General features: G+C 40.5%; 1 protein-coding gene across 6 annotated transcripts in view; it reads left to right on the top strand.

Annotated features, from left to right (window-relative positions):
• ELAVL4 (ELAV like RNA binding protein 4) overlaps positions 1–15,971 on the top strand; it is an 84,277-nt gene that overhangs the window by 54,774 nt on the left and 13,532 nt on the right. For all 6 annotated transcript variants that reach the window (XM_076340231.1, XM_076340233.1, XM_076340232.1 and 3 more), the window contains exon 3: positions 9,349–9,452. In XM_076340231.1, coding sequence (XP_076196346.1) covers positions 9,349–9,452 — 104 coding nt within the window. The remainder of the gene's footprint in view (positions 1–9,348; positions 9,453–15,971) is intronic.

Here is a 15,971-nt window from a genome sequence, read left to right as displayed (position 1 = left end):
TCAGTTTCTCTCTCCAAAATAGGAATAAAAGTGCTTTCCTCAGTGGTGTTTGTGAGGAAGGGTGTGTTAGAGATAAAATGCTTCCATACTACAGTAATGGGAACCACAGAAGACTCCAGCCAAGTCAGCAGCATCTGTCTCAAACTGCCACTTAAACTTTGCATGCAGATTAGTCCATGTCCTCAAGTACAGTAATTACACAGCTGACTTTGATAAAACTCTGTGTAGTACGCAGGTAAGAGCAAAGTCTTGTTTCAGGTGAAATGCAGAACATCTGAAATACTAGAAGCCTTTGAGAGACTGTAAGGCACTATTTGCAAGAGTAGATGTGTTTTATATTGCTGGTATGGTCAAGTTTAAAATGGAGTAATCTCATGTTTTTGAAAGTCCTCTTGAAATTTCGGTGGGAGAGGATTTTTGGAAGGATCTAGTGGTGCTGGGCAGCAGCATGTTCTGTCAAAGCATGCTCCGTCTTGTTCTGTTTTCTGGATGGATATGTGGGGCTGCTCTAGAATGAGAAGCATTACTGTGTCTAATTTTGAGGGATAGCAGCTACTGTCAATTGGTATTTAATTTACATGAGAACTGCTACTGCTTCAGCATCTCTGAAAATCAAGACATTAAATTACACTGTCTTGCATTAAGGGATTTGTCAAAACTGCAGAGGAAGACAAAACTCATGTAATCTCCTCTGGCACTGCCTGGTGAAGTCAAGCTTTCTAACTCAGCAAGGTGTTGGTTGAAAGCCTTGCTTTCTGTTGTGGGGAGCTTGCAGTTGGTTTTTTGGGGCTTTTGCTTTGTTTTTGAGTTCACTGTGTTCAGGTCCTGGTAGTTCTCTTCCAAACAGATGTGGAGGTCCAGGGGTCGCAGTTATCTCACTAGCACTAATCATTTGATCGTTTTAGCTACATTTATAGGATTTGTTTCATGTTTTGGGCAACACTTTTTTATTCCCCTTTTTTCTAGGCTTGTTGTCATGGTATCTGGCACTTCCCATTCAGATATTAAAACTGAGTGAGTGGTGTCTGTATGTCTGGTTCATTTTCCCTCTTATCCTCTCCCTGAGGGAGAGTTTTACGTGGGATGTAGCACACCGTTTGCAAGGGCTTCCTTTGGGGGATTCTTTTAATCATGTAGCAGAGTCTCTGTTGGAAAGGGCCCGGTGCAAAGAAGCCCCTTCCACTTGGACTGGGGTATATTAAATCCTGCGTGCATAGAGCTCCCATGGGAGCTCATTGTGCAACTCGTGACTCCCCCTCAGCCTCCCAAAATGGCCTGTCTCCTGCACAAACAAGCTTTTTTTTTTTAATCTCTCTGGCATTGCCAGGATTAAGGCGGTGATAAGAATTTTCTGCCTGCAGACTTCCTATGGGGAGGGCCCAGCCTCTGCTATTTGGGGATCAGAGCTCTGGTGCCTTAGGGGAAGAGTTTGAGGAATTCTGTCCCATCTGAGGAGGTTTGTGTCAGCGTGTATGCCTTTACAGATGCTCTAGCTAGAGCTAGTCTTCAGCCTGTGGAACACAGAGGGATTTTTCCCCGAGATTTGGGTTTAGATTTGCTTACTTGTTATGAAACTACAAACGTTTTTTAGGAGGGGATCTGTTATAACAGTATCCCAGTATGAATGTGGAACCTGGCTTTCCTCTCTGGTAGGATCTTAGGAAGAAGGATCTACTGACACTCAAATTTTGCTGATGGCTGCATGCTCCTTAATTGTAGGTGCACTGCAGCATAGCCCAGCATATCTGGGCTCTAGATTGGGTTGTGTTTAAACACAGATGACTCTTCCTAATCTAGAAGGGGGATCTTCTCAAAAGAACTAAGAAGGGCACTCAAAATACAGTAATGTGATGGAAGGTTCCCAAACAAAACTTTTACCCAGTCACCTTCCTGTAAAAGGCAAAACCCAAGCTATTTCCTATTCATCCTTCTCTCATTTTTGCTTTGAAAGACTGCACATTTTTCCCTAAATTCTTGCAAAAGTGATAGTTATGTTTTAATAGGAGAAGGATGCTTTCTTGCTATTCATGAACAACATGTATTAAATCCTAGTCTGTACAAATATAAGGAGTCTGTATTCTAAATAAGCTGTAGACTAAGTGGATGCTGTGATAGAGCTGCACTAAGCACAGAACAAGTTACCTTCATAGTTGGATTACAGTAAATTGTGACAGTGACAGCCTTAGCTTAATTGTTTGGTCCTAGGAGCACCGTGTGCAGAAGCTGCTTCCCTCCTGGTTTGCTTCTCCTGTGACTGCAGTGTGCAATGCTAGGGTAACCTGCTGTGCTTCTCCTTGATAAGGGGTTGGAGAGTGAATGAGACTGTTACTGGTATAAAAAAGCATTAGACAAGGAGCAGGGTTTGAACTGGTCTCATGATCAGATCTTGTTTTCCCTTGATGTGAATCTTCTCTCTATAGCTTATGTCCTTTTTTAGGTAAACAGCTTTTTTTGTTGGCAACTGTCATAGAACCAAAAAAAAAAAAGCAGTGGGCAATTCACTTGACCCTCTTCGTGTATTTTGAATGTATCTTCTCAAGGGTATTTAGGTAGCCTTCTCTGAAAGCCGCTACTACATACAGCTTTTCATACGAGTTGCAGTTATGCTTTGTCCTTCCAGGAATGTGTTTAAAACACTTTTGAAATGATTTGGAGGCTTACAGGCTTGTGCTCTGAAATGGGACTACCGGCTGGAGCAGGGCTTACCTTGAATGTCAGTAAGTCTCTTCTGTTACTGTTACTTAGAAGATGGAAAGCATGATAAGTCTGTCTCTTGCCCATCTTTCTTGCTTGCTGCTTTCCTTGCCAGCCATCCATGGTTGTATTTATTAGGAATGTCCCCAGTTTATGAGAACGTTGGGGAAGGTTGAGGTTGAAGAGCATGTGCAGGTCTGCTTGGAAGGGTCACAGGTGGACAGCAAGTTGAGCTCAGCTGCTTCGATAGAGAAGCTCACCCTGGCACCAGTTTCTTCCTTAAATGTTCGCTGAGGTTGGAACAGGCAAAAATTGGAGCTGGGAGGCTCAGAGAATTCAGTGAGCATTATTTTATCTTTTGGTCCCAAACCCGGAATGACTGAAGGCTGTTACTGTCTGACAGCTTCTGCCTGGCTAATATGAGATGAGCTGTCAGACATGGCCTACTTCTGAAGGAAGGGATTGTGTCAAAGAAACATCGGTGCTTGGTGGTGTTCATGTTATGGCTGCTAGGCAGACAGCTTTAATTAGTTTTACATTTGGGCAGGGGACAACAAAATCACAATTTAAGGCAGTTTGCATTGTTGCTGTCCTGTTCTGTGCTTGTTTGCATGAGTAACTGCTTATGGGGAGACCATAATCCTTTAATGTGACTTTGCATTCCAGAGTAATTTATTTTCAAGAAAAAGATCTTTTTAAAACTTTTTTAACTTACCCAGTCACAGGTGAGCAATTCAAAGTCATACTCTTCTATATGTTGCTTTTGGAATAGTTTCTGGCAATAGGAAGGCTTCAAACTTGTCTGAGAAGGTAGTTTACTTCTTTCCTTGTTAGAATGATTGCAGTAGGAGCTGTATGGAGAACAACCATCAGGAACAGCAGTTTGTAGAGCTTCAAAGAGAAGAGATTATGGAGCACTTAACGCATCTTGCCAAAACTTTCCCTGGATTTAATTCTTGCTTGAGCTAGAGCATAGCTTTCAAAAAAAAAAATGTGAACTTCCAGAATTTCCAGTTTTAGAAGAGCTGACAAAAAGGTTGGTAGGTAGTTAAAATAATCTGTTACTTTCAATGTCAAAAACAGAACAAATGCATTCCCCAGGAAAACAGCATTTGCTTTGTTTCTAGTCTGGTTTCTCTTGTTTCAACTGCCAAGTGAGGGGACTTGGCATACAAAACTCAATGTTTTATCTGCTGGACAGACATTAAAAAAAAATCAATCTGTACTTCAGATGAGTACTAATGTAGTACTGTTAAGGTTCAACTTAACCTTTTTTGATCAGGTAGACAGATTGACCCCCATATTCCAATTAAGAGTTTTTCAATCCTATAGTCTATTCTCATGGCACCATCACCAAGGCATCAGTATCTTTCTTGAAGCACGTACACCAGGACTGGCACGGTGCTTCAGCAGCGAAGCACGCAACCAGATGAGAAGCAGCTATTTTTCTTTCCAAGTGTGTGGCTTTTATGCCACAAAGAACTGTTTTAACCCTCTTGGCAGCATTGCAAGCTTGAGATGTGGTTGATTATCTGTCACCCTGTATCCAAGTCCTTCATTTCCCATTTGGAACGTACGCCATGGTTCTTGGTTTGTTGGGATGTAATCTTGGGTTTGTGCTATCTTAATTTACGTATTTGTAGTTTACCAAAGAGCTTAATTGCTTTGCACCTTTACTTTGTCCTTTTTGTTCTTATCCTCTCACCCCGTTTTTTTGCAGTCGATCTTCAGGAGCAAGGAGTTTGGTTTTTTTTTTCCACTCATCAATGGAAATAAACAGTTTAGGGCCAAGATCTGTTTCCTGAGAGAGACCTGTGGGAAAACATCTTTCTGGTGATTTCCTACTCGCAATTCCCAGTTAGAGATCTGTTGGCTGATTATTGTTTTTAATCCATTTAATGTGTACCATGTTAATTTTGTTTTAGTCAATTAAATAAGCAGTACCAAATCAGTACTTCATAGAAGACCAAGTATATCAATGCTATTAAATCGACATTCTTAAAATTTGTAAGTCAAACTTGTAATCTCATCAAGAAGGATGTCAGTTTAGTTTGACAGACTCTATTTTCCATAGACCTAATTTGATTGACATTGATTTTATTACCCCTCTCTAATTCTTTATTACTAGAGTCCAGTAATGAATATTCTGTAATTTTTGCCTTGCTCAGCGTTAGGATGATGGACCTGTAATTACTTGGGTCATCCAGTCCTCCCTTTTTGAATTTCAGTGCAAAATTCTTTCCTCCAGGCTCCTGGAATTTGTTCAGTGCTGCAAGAATTACTGAAAATCGCGAGAGAGCCATTTGCCCCTTTTTTTGGAGTCTATTCTGTGCAAGTAATCCAGATCACCTCATTTAAACATGTATAATTTTAGGAGCTCGTGTTTAACATCCACCTGGGTTGCTAGTTAGTATTTCATATAGCTTCTTCAGGTGTACATAACACATCTGTCTTCTCTGTACTGTTACTATTACTATCTGCTGATGAGTCAGTGTGAGTGTTAAGGGATCTTCTTTCTGTAATCTAAAAAAACCAAACAAGCTTTTGTTATTCTGACCTTTCCTAGCCAGAGGTTTTTTCCTGGGTTTTTTCATTTGTTTCCTATGATTTTTCTGTTCTAACTTACATTGGTTTCTATCTGTTTTCCCTTTATCTCTTAATTTAAATATGGAATTGGCCTAAGCAGACTGGTTTACAAGGGAAGTAAAGGCAGGTACAGGTCTCTAACTGGCACCGCCTTTTTCATGGTTGCACGTTTTTGGGTGTATGGATAGATGTTAGAAACAGGGTATATTGATTTTTCCGTATTCTTTCTCATTGCTTGTTTTAATCTTGGTGATTTTTCAGCTCTGAAATGGAGCCTTCTAAAATACGAAATAGGTATGTTATCAGCTTGGGCTTGGCTTTGCATGTGTTTAAGACTGTCAAGTTCTTGATCATTTTTAACCCTGTTATTGCTCACTTCTAGACCTATTTACTGCATCATAGGAGGTCCACTATGCATTTTCTGCAAGCTAGAGAAAACATTCAGAAAGAGCAATGGTAATAGTACTATAACGAGGTGGTGTTTTAGGATCATCTAGAAATATCTCTTGCCTGCCCTACTGAATTGCAGCATGCGATGAACTACTGGATTCCAAATCACAGAAAATATTTACTCTTTATGGTGCTGTTCCTGGGAAGTGTAGCATGGGAATGAACTTCAGTGTCTGTGTGGGATCCCACTGAGAGGTCCAGCTGCTTGCTTCATGCTGCTAGCTTGTGTCCAAAGAAATGTTACCCTTTTTTGAGTACATGCAGTAAGAGTACGTGATGAAAAAATCCTGAAAGTTCATACTGCTTCACTGTATTCTGGAACAAATACTTCTCTTATTTCTATACTAGTAACAATTTTTAGTTCTTTCATGTCCTAGAGTCTGTGTTTTGTCTGACATAAGGTGTATTGCTCTTGAGAGTAATTTGAAAATAGTATTTTTAGCTGGATACATAATTTCTTTGTTTCTTAGCTGTAAATGTTTTGCACACTAAAACTTTATTATGTCTGCCAGCAGTCATTAAAGCTTTTCACAATTTTTTTTCCTAGGTTTATTTTCTTTTCAGTTTTTTGAGATGGGGGGTTATCTATCTTCATTAAATGATGGTGTTTAGGGGAGATACTTGAAAATACAAAATAAACCAACAAAATATACCCCTGAAGTGGCAGGCTCTTAACTGAAACATTTTCTCCCTTCAGCTTCACGGGTACAAAGTAAAGTGTATGGCAGAAAGCAGCAACAGGAATTTGCTAATTGAAAGAATTGTACCAAGATTTCAGTAGGCTGCAAAGGGTGTGGGGTTTGAAGGGTTTTTTTAAGATGAAAGGGTTTTTTTAAAGTCAGTGCTCAGAATACTGAGTAGACCCACCCTAACTTTTTTGTGAGAACATAATCCAGCCAATATAGCAATTAATGTTTGATACAAAATCACAACCAATAGCTTATGAGTAACAGGCCTTAAATTCTATTACAAGTTTTATATATTTCATGATGTTCAGGAGTATATACTAACAAAAGGAAATCGTGTTTCTGTGTACCTATTATTCTAAGCAAAATTTTATGACAATGTAATTGTTTTCTTTAAGCCAGGTTCTGCAGGCATGCATGCAGACAGCTTTGTTCGTGTTGGTACTCCTTATCCTTCACCTTGGAGAAAATACTTGTTTACATTTCCAGTTGGTAGTGAGAATCAAGAGATGATGATGATATCTAAATAACTTGAATAATGTTACTGGAGAACTCCAAGGAAAGGAGTGAATGGTCTATGAAATTTTCGTATCATTCTTTTCTTGTATTGCCATTATTTCCCTTCCCTGCAGCTTGTGTTGTCTGTGGGTTTGTTATCCATGGCCTCTTCCTTGCAGAAGTATTTACAGAAGTGAGAATGTTCCTATGAGAGATTATTAAAAATCACTGTATATATTGTAGAGCTTGGTCAGTCCGTGTGCCTTGAGAATAACAGTGGCTGGACATGGAAACTCGTGTTCAGACAGACTGACATAAATCCCAGGGCCTTGCATCAGCTACTCCTGTTACCTACGTACCTCTGAAGGTTGATAGATGGTTAATGGGAAAAGTAGGGATGTGAACGCGGGTTATCCAAGTCCTGATCCTTGTGTCTCCCTTCCTCCGTAAAGAGGTTCATTTCCTAGAGAATGGCTTCCTTCTGCCTAGGACTGTTCAGGATTAAATGTATTAAGGATTTGATGTGTTCAGAGGCACAGGGATTGGGGCTGTATAAAATATCTCGGGTAGGCAAGAAAAGTAAGGCATGGCATAGAAAGTATCTTTACAGTATTTCTGCTCCAGGCTTCTTGCTCAGCCAGACTTCAGCTCATTCTTGGTTAATGTTGTGTAACTTGGGTAAGAATATTTTTTGTTAATTCAGCTCTTTTTTTCTGAAGTTAAATTGATTGGATGCAATTGCTCCCTGGATATATTGTAGTTTAAAACAGCTATTTCTTATCCTTACGCCTGCATGTGGGCATTTTAGACATGAACTGCAGTGTTTCCATGGATTTTTAAGGTCTTCCATCGCATAGTTAGCAGCTTCTAGTGCTTTGATCTGATTTCGTAAGACAGAAGCACTCCCTGTATTTGTGTTACAGCAAATGCTGTATTTTTGGTGGCGTCTGACTTTGAGAAGCACACAGATGCTTTTTTGTAGTCCAGGAGACAAAGAAATAAAGCTTTGTGCTTGGGAGGCAGGATCCATGCCTCCAGGGTACATCAAGGCACTTCGTGTGCAGCTGCTTTTCCAACCTCCACGTTCTCTTTGTAAGGAGGAGCTGGATTGCCGTTTGCTCCCGCAGATAGAAGTCTTCCACAAGTGCTGCCCTTCTCCTTGGGAGGGATTTTCACATGTTTCCTTTCTTGCTGCCTGTGAGCAGGAGCACCTAGATCCCCGGCACATCAGTGCCCAGAGGCAGGTCATCTTTTGGCTTGCTGTTCTCCAGATACACTGAAGGGTGTATGAGAAGGAGTGTGGCTGAAATAGAGGACTGCTTGCCTGCCTGCTTGGGTTTGCTTATTCTTGAAATTTGATTATCTGTGTGTGTTTGTAAGTGGATGTGCCTTAATTAAAAAAAAATAAGAATTGCTGTGTTTTCCAAATGTGCAAAATAACTTCAGTAGGAGGCTTGAGGAGGTAGGGATCTGGAAGAGACTGTCTGTCACATTGCATTAAGAATTGATGCTGCAAAACTGGTACTTGGGAATTGGGAAAAGGTACTGCTCTGGTACGGGTTCTCAGCCTGTTGCAGATCCACAGCTCTGTCCCTGTGCTGTGTGAATGTGTATCTGTAGTGCTAACAGCACGGCCTCTCCAGCTCCTTGTTACTTATCCCAGCTATTAACCAGGTCTCCTCTTTCTACTGCAAACACAAACACAGATCTTGCTAGTAAAACAGAAGCTGTTGAAATTATTTTGGCTGCTAAAGTGGGCTTGTGCCATCCCGTGCGCAGCAGCAGTTGTTTTACTGTTTTGGTTTTGCTGTCATCTCTAATACACAGAGGAAAGCTTTAATGTAGTCTCTTATCCTACTGCAATTTGATCTGTCCTTTCTCTTCCTATTTACTGGCTGCTCACTGAGCAATAAAATGAGATGTAAAGGTTGTGGTCTGTTTCTCAGTCAGCTGCTTCAAGGTTAGTGTTAAAACACTGTTTCCTAATTTTTGCTTTTTAAGCACTTAACTTGTTTATAAACAGTAGCAAAATTATGTGTGTGGGGGTGGTTTTTTTATCATTTTTAAGAGGTGTCCTCGTTACTGCTCTGGCAGATCAGCCAGTTACATTTATTAGGAACTCAGCACAAAACTATTACACAATTCTGCTGCTGTCAAGCCTCATACATGCTTTTCAGTAAACTCCTGGGGAAGGCAGGGTTGGGGGGTTGCTTCTTTTTGTTTTTAAAGTAGGATCTTCAGAGCAGCAATTTTAAATTTTAATGTTGGCTTCCACTGTATTAAGGAGGTAATGAAGTGGTGAAGAATGGTATAGAGGAAAGCAGGGATGAAATGAATGGTGTAAGAAAATTATGATCCTGCTTTTGGAAATTGTTCCTGTGCTTAAAAAAAAAAATACTGAGTCCTTTTTTCTTTGCTTCTTGTGTTTCAACAGGGCAGAGTTTAGGGTATGGATTCGTTAACTATATTGATCCAAAGGATGCAGAGAAAGCCATTAACACTTTAAATGGACTCAGACTCCAGACCAAAACCATAAAGGTAAGACAATATAAAACACCTTTTGCTCAGTTCAGGAAGTAAAGAAAGTAGTTGAAATGGTTTCTGGCAATTTCATCACTATTTTAATCTCCGTTGTAAGGGGCACTCAGCTAATGAGCTCCTCCTTGGAACAATGGGAAGACGTGCAGAAGATGAAATCTCTCTTCTCTGAAATTGCTGCTGTTGTTATGGGGGGAAAGTAACAGGAAGCTCCTAAAAGTGTTGCAGTGAGGCTTAAATGTAGAATAAAACAGATGTAGTGATATCGTTATCCATAAACAGAGGTGAAGTACGTGATGGTGTATTCATAAGATTACCCATTTTCTTGTGTTTTAATGGGAAATACCTTGATACGGAGCTCTCTTTTAGTGACATGTCATTATCAGGTGTTGAAGGTATGTTTCTCAAGTTAGAATGTCATTCTCAAAAAAAAAAAAAAAAATTTTTTTTTCTTCAGTTTCCCCATCCTTAGTTTGATTTATTCTTTTAAAAGCTGGAGGAATTAGAGATCCCACTGAAGTCTCTCACTTCGTTGTTGTAATAGACCATTAGTTATTCAACGACCTTCTTTAGTGGTCTCACAAGAAAAGCAGTTCCTACGCTGTCACATTTTTTGCTGCACGGCTGATAAAGCTTTTTTGAAACAGCTTACGGTAGATTTCCACATCCCAAATTCTGACACATAATACAGCTCTAGGAATGTGAATCAAAAAATTGAAGGGGAACAAACAGCAGATCTGATTCAAACTATCTGAAACTGCTTTGATCATATTTGAATGCTGGCTTTTGATTTGTACCGTTTTCTTAATTTTTCTTCTGTACTTAATTTGTATTTCAAAGCAAAAAATGTTAAAGAATATAAAAATAGAATTTTCACTTTTGAAATTATGTCAGTGATTCCATATCTTGCAAAAAAGATACCATATGGTCAATACTTTAGTTCTACTTACCCTTTCTCGCTAAAGGCTTTGGTTTGGACAAAGTGGTATTCCCTATAGCAAAAATATTTGTTCGATTCCTGTGCATCTCTAAGGATTGTCTCAAGCAAGTTTTTTTCCCTGGTCTGTTTGATTAGTGAAGAGCAGAGGTCCTGAGCTGAGGGTTATGAAAGTGGTGGAGTAGCTGCATTGATTACATAGAGAAAGCTACTTCCAAACCTCCCTTAGACCAACCAGGTTCCATCCCATAGATATGTATGTGGGCCATATATCAAAATGCTCACAGCATGGTTTTGTAGAGTTAAATAGGAAAACTTACAGGAGTATGTAAGGCAAAGCAGCAAAATCTGTCTTATCTACTGCTGCAGGTGGAAATACATGCTTGGACTCAGCAGTTTGGGCTTACAGTGAAAAGTTGAGCAGTAAGTTGCTCTCCAGATTGCTTTCAAAGGCATGTTATCAGGAAAAATACAATATTTTGAAAGTACTAACCTGTCTTCTAAAATACTTTATTAAAAACTCAGTAGAACTTGAAAAATCTAGTTCAGTTTTTAATGCAGCACTTCTATATTTTGAATGCTACTCAGCGTTAGCAAAGGTGCTACATCTCTTGTCCTAAGTACCTATGTTGCTTTGCCTTTGGGGTTTTTTTTGTGAGCCAGAGCAATGCTATTGTATTCATAATATTCCAAGGTTACAGGAAACATAGAAGCTACAAAAAGGCCTCCAAAAACTCCAACCCACCCCAGTTACTATTTTACATTTCTCTCACATGCAAAATTAAACCATTATGCCTTCCTTATTATGTATAGTAAGATTTTTGTTTTCAGGAACTTCAAATGCTAAAACGTCTTTGCAGAATGTTTTTTCTTTAATTTTTTTCAATTCAGTATAAATTTTACGAATATAAGTGGCTTATTAGGTTTGGGTTTTTCATGCTTATTAATAGCTAGTATACTCTTACAGAATACATGACACTTTGTTGGGCTCTTGAAAGCTGTTTAAATTTAATAGTAAGCAAAGAGATTGACCTGACCTACATGCACAGGAGCTGCATAATTTCTTCAGCGATTGGGAAGATATATGGAAGCTTTGTTTTTTTAAATAAAATTGCTTTCAAGTAAGTGTTTATGCAGTTGCCTAAAACTCAAGGGAGCCTTCTATTCAAATAGCCAAGCTTTGGACCCATGGACATCTAATTTGCAGTTTTCAGCCCAATTTTTAATTGCAGAATCGCATGAGATTACCTCACCTTATCCCCTTGGTTTTTTTGTATTTTTAGTTATGTTTTGCTCTTAGAAGTCTGCTTCCTTGGTACTGTGTGATGGGGATGGAGGTATCCCAATGTTCACGCTAGCTGAGTGGTGAATCATGTATTTTTACTGCTCCCGGCAGCGCCCATGTCACTGGAGATGTCCCTTGTTTCCAAACAGTTGTAAAGGGGTGAGAAATTGTACTTGGCGCTGCTGAAGTCTCCTAGCTTGTCTGTTGCCCCCACATGTCCCTTTCCAGCATCTCACTGCGATTCATTATAAGTTTGAAGTATTTTAATTCATGGTACTACTACATTTAATTATCAGAGCCGATTACTTTAGTCTAGCTAGATGCCCTTTACAGTTATTAAAAATGCACTTTCAGTGCATTAAAAAAGCCTGTCTCAAAAGAATGTACAGAAAGGGATTTGGTGGTATATAGTTTTGTAGGCTAAAAAATATTTCATTAAATACTAGAATAACATTGAGCTGGAAAAGTACTGAGCATTACTTTATTCTGTTTTCTTCATGAGGTGGTTGGTTTTTATGCCCCAGAATGAATCTGTAATGTCCTATTGATGGATAGGCTGAACCTTGGCCTCTACCCATGTATGCTGTGTAGCTGCAGCCCTGCAGGTAGCACTCCTCTGGCTGCCTTTTTGTTTGGAAGCTGTTTTTGATGTGAAAGTTCAAATGAATAATATGTGAAAGCCCTTTACAGGGGCAAATTACTTCTGCTTGCCAAGGTCACCTTGGTCCTGCTGGCTGTGTCCATGTCCCTGCTCAAAGTTGTGGGCTCTGCTGTCCCTTGCACCTAGACTGCATATGAGCTGGCTTGGGGGGGGGGGGGGCATATTTGCACTCATTTTTTGACCCCACAAGGCTTAATTCCTGTTTAAAAAAAAAAAAGATATTTTCTGCATGTGTCCCCAAATCCTGTCCTTTTCACTTCTGTAACATTTTCATGGCAGTTTAATTTTCTCTCTCTCCTGATGCCTTGCAAAACAGCCATGCAGTCACAGGAGGAACTGGTTTTATGGCAGGATCAGCAAAACAGCTAGGCACAGTCTGCTCTCAGATGTGCAGACTAAAATAACTGAAGATATGTTCTTTTTATTTCATTGTTACAATAAATAATCCCTTTTTGCTGTAGCAGCTAAAATATTTATGTGCATTTTATTTAAGTCAGTGATGCCCTTTCAAGTCAAAGTCGAGAGGTGACTATTTACAGAATATCTGTTTGGGGAAAGCATTGAAGGAAGTGTTATGTGTTTGGTAATAGGTTATACACGTTATGTTCCTCAGCTGATCATAGTGCATATTTTATTTACACCATTTCATAGCATCATCATCATCCTGTGAGGGAGAAGGTCTTCACTTTATTTTTACAGCTAAAGCTTGACATAATTCTACAAAAAGCTTAGAATGAGGGAGGATACAGAGTGTTGAAATAAATATATATTCCAGAAATTGAATCTATTTTTAGAAATGAAATTTGCCCATCCATAAAAGCATATGAAAGGTCACTGCTGCTGTTGAAGATTGCCTGGCAATTCAGTTGCATCAAATATCAGAAAGAAAATAAGATGTGTGATGCATGGGGTACAGATTGTTTAAACTGTGCTGCTTTGCCCTGGAAAAAAGGACAGCATCTGAAAGGATGTGAAGGAAGTGTTTTATAATTTACATGGTGATTCAGGTGACCTGGCTTCATGTTGGGGGATGCTGGAACAAGGGCGGAACAGAGTTTTGAAAGGAAGTTTTTGAAATCTAAAAAGAGCCAGTGATCCCCTGAAGCGCAGTCTTGTGTCCCACTCTCCTTCCTTTTCTCTGTCACCTGAGAAATAGGTTTGTTTCTCTTTTCCCTCGCAGGAGCAGGTAGCATGCTGTGACACTGCTGGAGCAAAGGCAAAGTCTCCAGTGAGGGGAGAAGGAATCTGGGTTCTCCGAGCCCTTAAAGCCTTCTAGTTCTTAAATCCATCAAATCTTCAGATGATGAAATACTAAACAGATAGGATCATTCCTCTGTGGTCAGAGCCTTTCTCTAATTATTTTAATTTCAGTTAAATTAACAAGTAACATGGAAAGTAGCTACTGCTATTTTGACACTTCCTATTGTTAGTTCAAAATGTTTATTTCTGCTTTACTCTCCTGGTTTGATTAATAGGACTGGATGGTCCTAGTTTAAAATACAGCAAATAGGGCTGCGGGAGAAAGTAATCTGTTTTCTGGAAATAAAATAGTAACATTACTGCTCAAAGATCTTGCTATTTATCTTGGTTTCTCTGGTGTTTTTCAAAATGCCAGATATTTCTACAAAATTCAGGCTCTAAATCTGTCCATGTTAATTCTTGTAATTGTCTGCAAAACTACAAACCATCCTGTCACTGCAGGGTAACCAAATAACAGCAACCTCAGACTTCTCCATCCTACAAAGTCATTTGTCAAAAAGATTGCCTTTGAGTTGTGCTCACAGGTGAAGGGGGCGCAGGAAGCACAAGGCAGGGGAGGGGGAAGGCTGTGGCAGCAAGTGATGGGGAGGAGAGCTGCATCCTCTGCACCCTGTCCCAAACCACTTGGGAGGTATGTGGGGGAGTTAAACCCAACAATTTGAGTTGCAGTCAGAAAGTGCTGGCTTGCTGATAGTTATGGCAGCAGAGCTCTGGTGTTGAGTGCCGTTGGTGCAATACTCTGCCAAAAACCCTGTGTCTTCCACTCATATTCTCCCATAGCATCCCTGGGGGCTACCTGCCACCGAGCTGGCCAGCCACCACCTGCAGCTGCTTCTCCCAGTGAAGAAATGAGATGATGTGCAAGGCCGGGTGGTAAGGGGAGGGTGTATGGAGAGATCTGGGGATACTCTGATTTGTGGGGGAGCTGGGGAAAACAAAATAGAGGAAGGCACAGAGAGGGCTTAGGCGTTTTGTGAGGGAGAACAGATGGAGGGTCTGGGGGGGTGGAAGATACTGGGAGGATCTGAGCATGTTGGACTATGGTGCAGAGGGGGTTGCGTTTTTAAGCTTCCCATGCATGCAGTTGCGTTGGGCTCCCCATATGTATAGGGACGCAGCGTGTGCTACACCCGTGTGCTCTGCCAGCTCACCAGCTGCCTTCAGATGTGCTCGGCTGCGTTTCCCCCTGAGCTCCAGCAAAGCTTTGTAGAGGTTAGAGGTGTAAAACAGCATGTGCTCCTCTCCTTCCCTGAAAATTCAGATTACAGGCATTTGCAAGCTGCAGATTTGGGATGTAGCTCTGTAGTTCCTTTTAAAATTAAGGTAATTGCTTGTTCTGTTTTGTGGTAGCTCAGAGTTAGTCATAAGAGGGGTCATCTGCTGTGACTGCTGCACCCTGGGACAAAGGCTTGGACAAGAAACTTTAAAGATGCCACAGATCTGGAAAGCCTCAACTAAGTTTATTTCGGTTTTGCTCTCTAGGAGCCTCTGTCTGCATAACCTTTTGAACTTTGTAGTGCTTATTAACAAACCCTTCTCCAGCCTTTGTGCCCGTAGTGATGCTGTGGCTCGAAGGACCCTTCAGTGCTGTGTTTGAAGGTTCAGATTTGGCTCTGCTGCTTTCAGCAGGCACCAGAGAGTCTTTACCTGTAAGTTTTGCGCATCTTCTCTTAATCGAGATTTCTCTTTTAACTGCTTCAGTTTTGCCAATGAATCCGTTTCATTCCACAGAGCTGGAGCAATTATTTCTCTTAGCCCTGCTCTTGATACAGCCGGAGTACTTCTAGGTTATTATCTATGGATGTCTTTTCCTGAAATGATGGGACAGACCATTGTATCTTACCTGCAATCATAATTAATCCCAGTAAAATGGCATTGAATTGTTCAACAGTAAAGTGCATTGTCACTCCCCTCCATCCCCCAACCAAGGGCTTGGAGAAGAGAAAGGACAAAGCAGTGCAAGCGGTGAATGTGAAAATAGTCTAGATTTTGGTCTGCAGCCTCCAGACCAGAGGGTTTCTGTGTGCGATTGTTCTGACAAAGCATGTAGCTTTCACAGGAGGGTTTCTTAAATCTGTGTTTTTGCACAAAATTAGGGCATGGGCAAGGGCCTGGAAGTGCCTATGGGGAAACATCTCTTCTGGCTATAGCCCATTAACATCCTCTGGTGTTAAGCAGATTTTACTTCTGGCTTTGTATGTGCATGAAACAAGTGAGACTGTGCTTATTTACACGTGAAGCTCTCTGAGTGGTCATGTATGCACTTGCAGTGCGTACCAGTGGAATAAGAGGCAGCAGGTGAAGGAAGGGTTGTCCCCGTTTTACACGTTTGGACCTCAAGCAGAAAAAAGTGAAGTGACTCACCCCAAGAGTCAT

This window comes from Aptenodytes patagonicus, chromosome 5 (genome assembly GCF_965638725.1).
Source record: "Aptenodytes patagonicus chromosome 5, bAptPat1.pri.cur, whole genome shotgun sequence".
Lineage (NCBI taxonomy): Eukaryota > Metazoa > Chordata > Aves > Sphenisciformes > Spheniscidae > Aptenodytes > Aptenodytes patagonicus.
The sequence above is the reverse complement of the archived record's forward strand: the minus strand, read 5'-3'. Positions and strand labels throughout refer to the sequence as shown.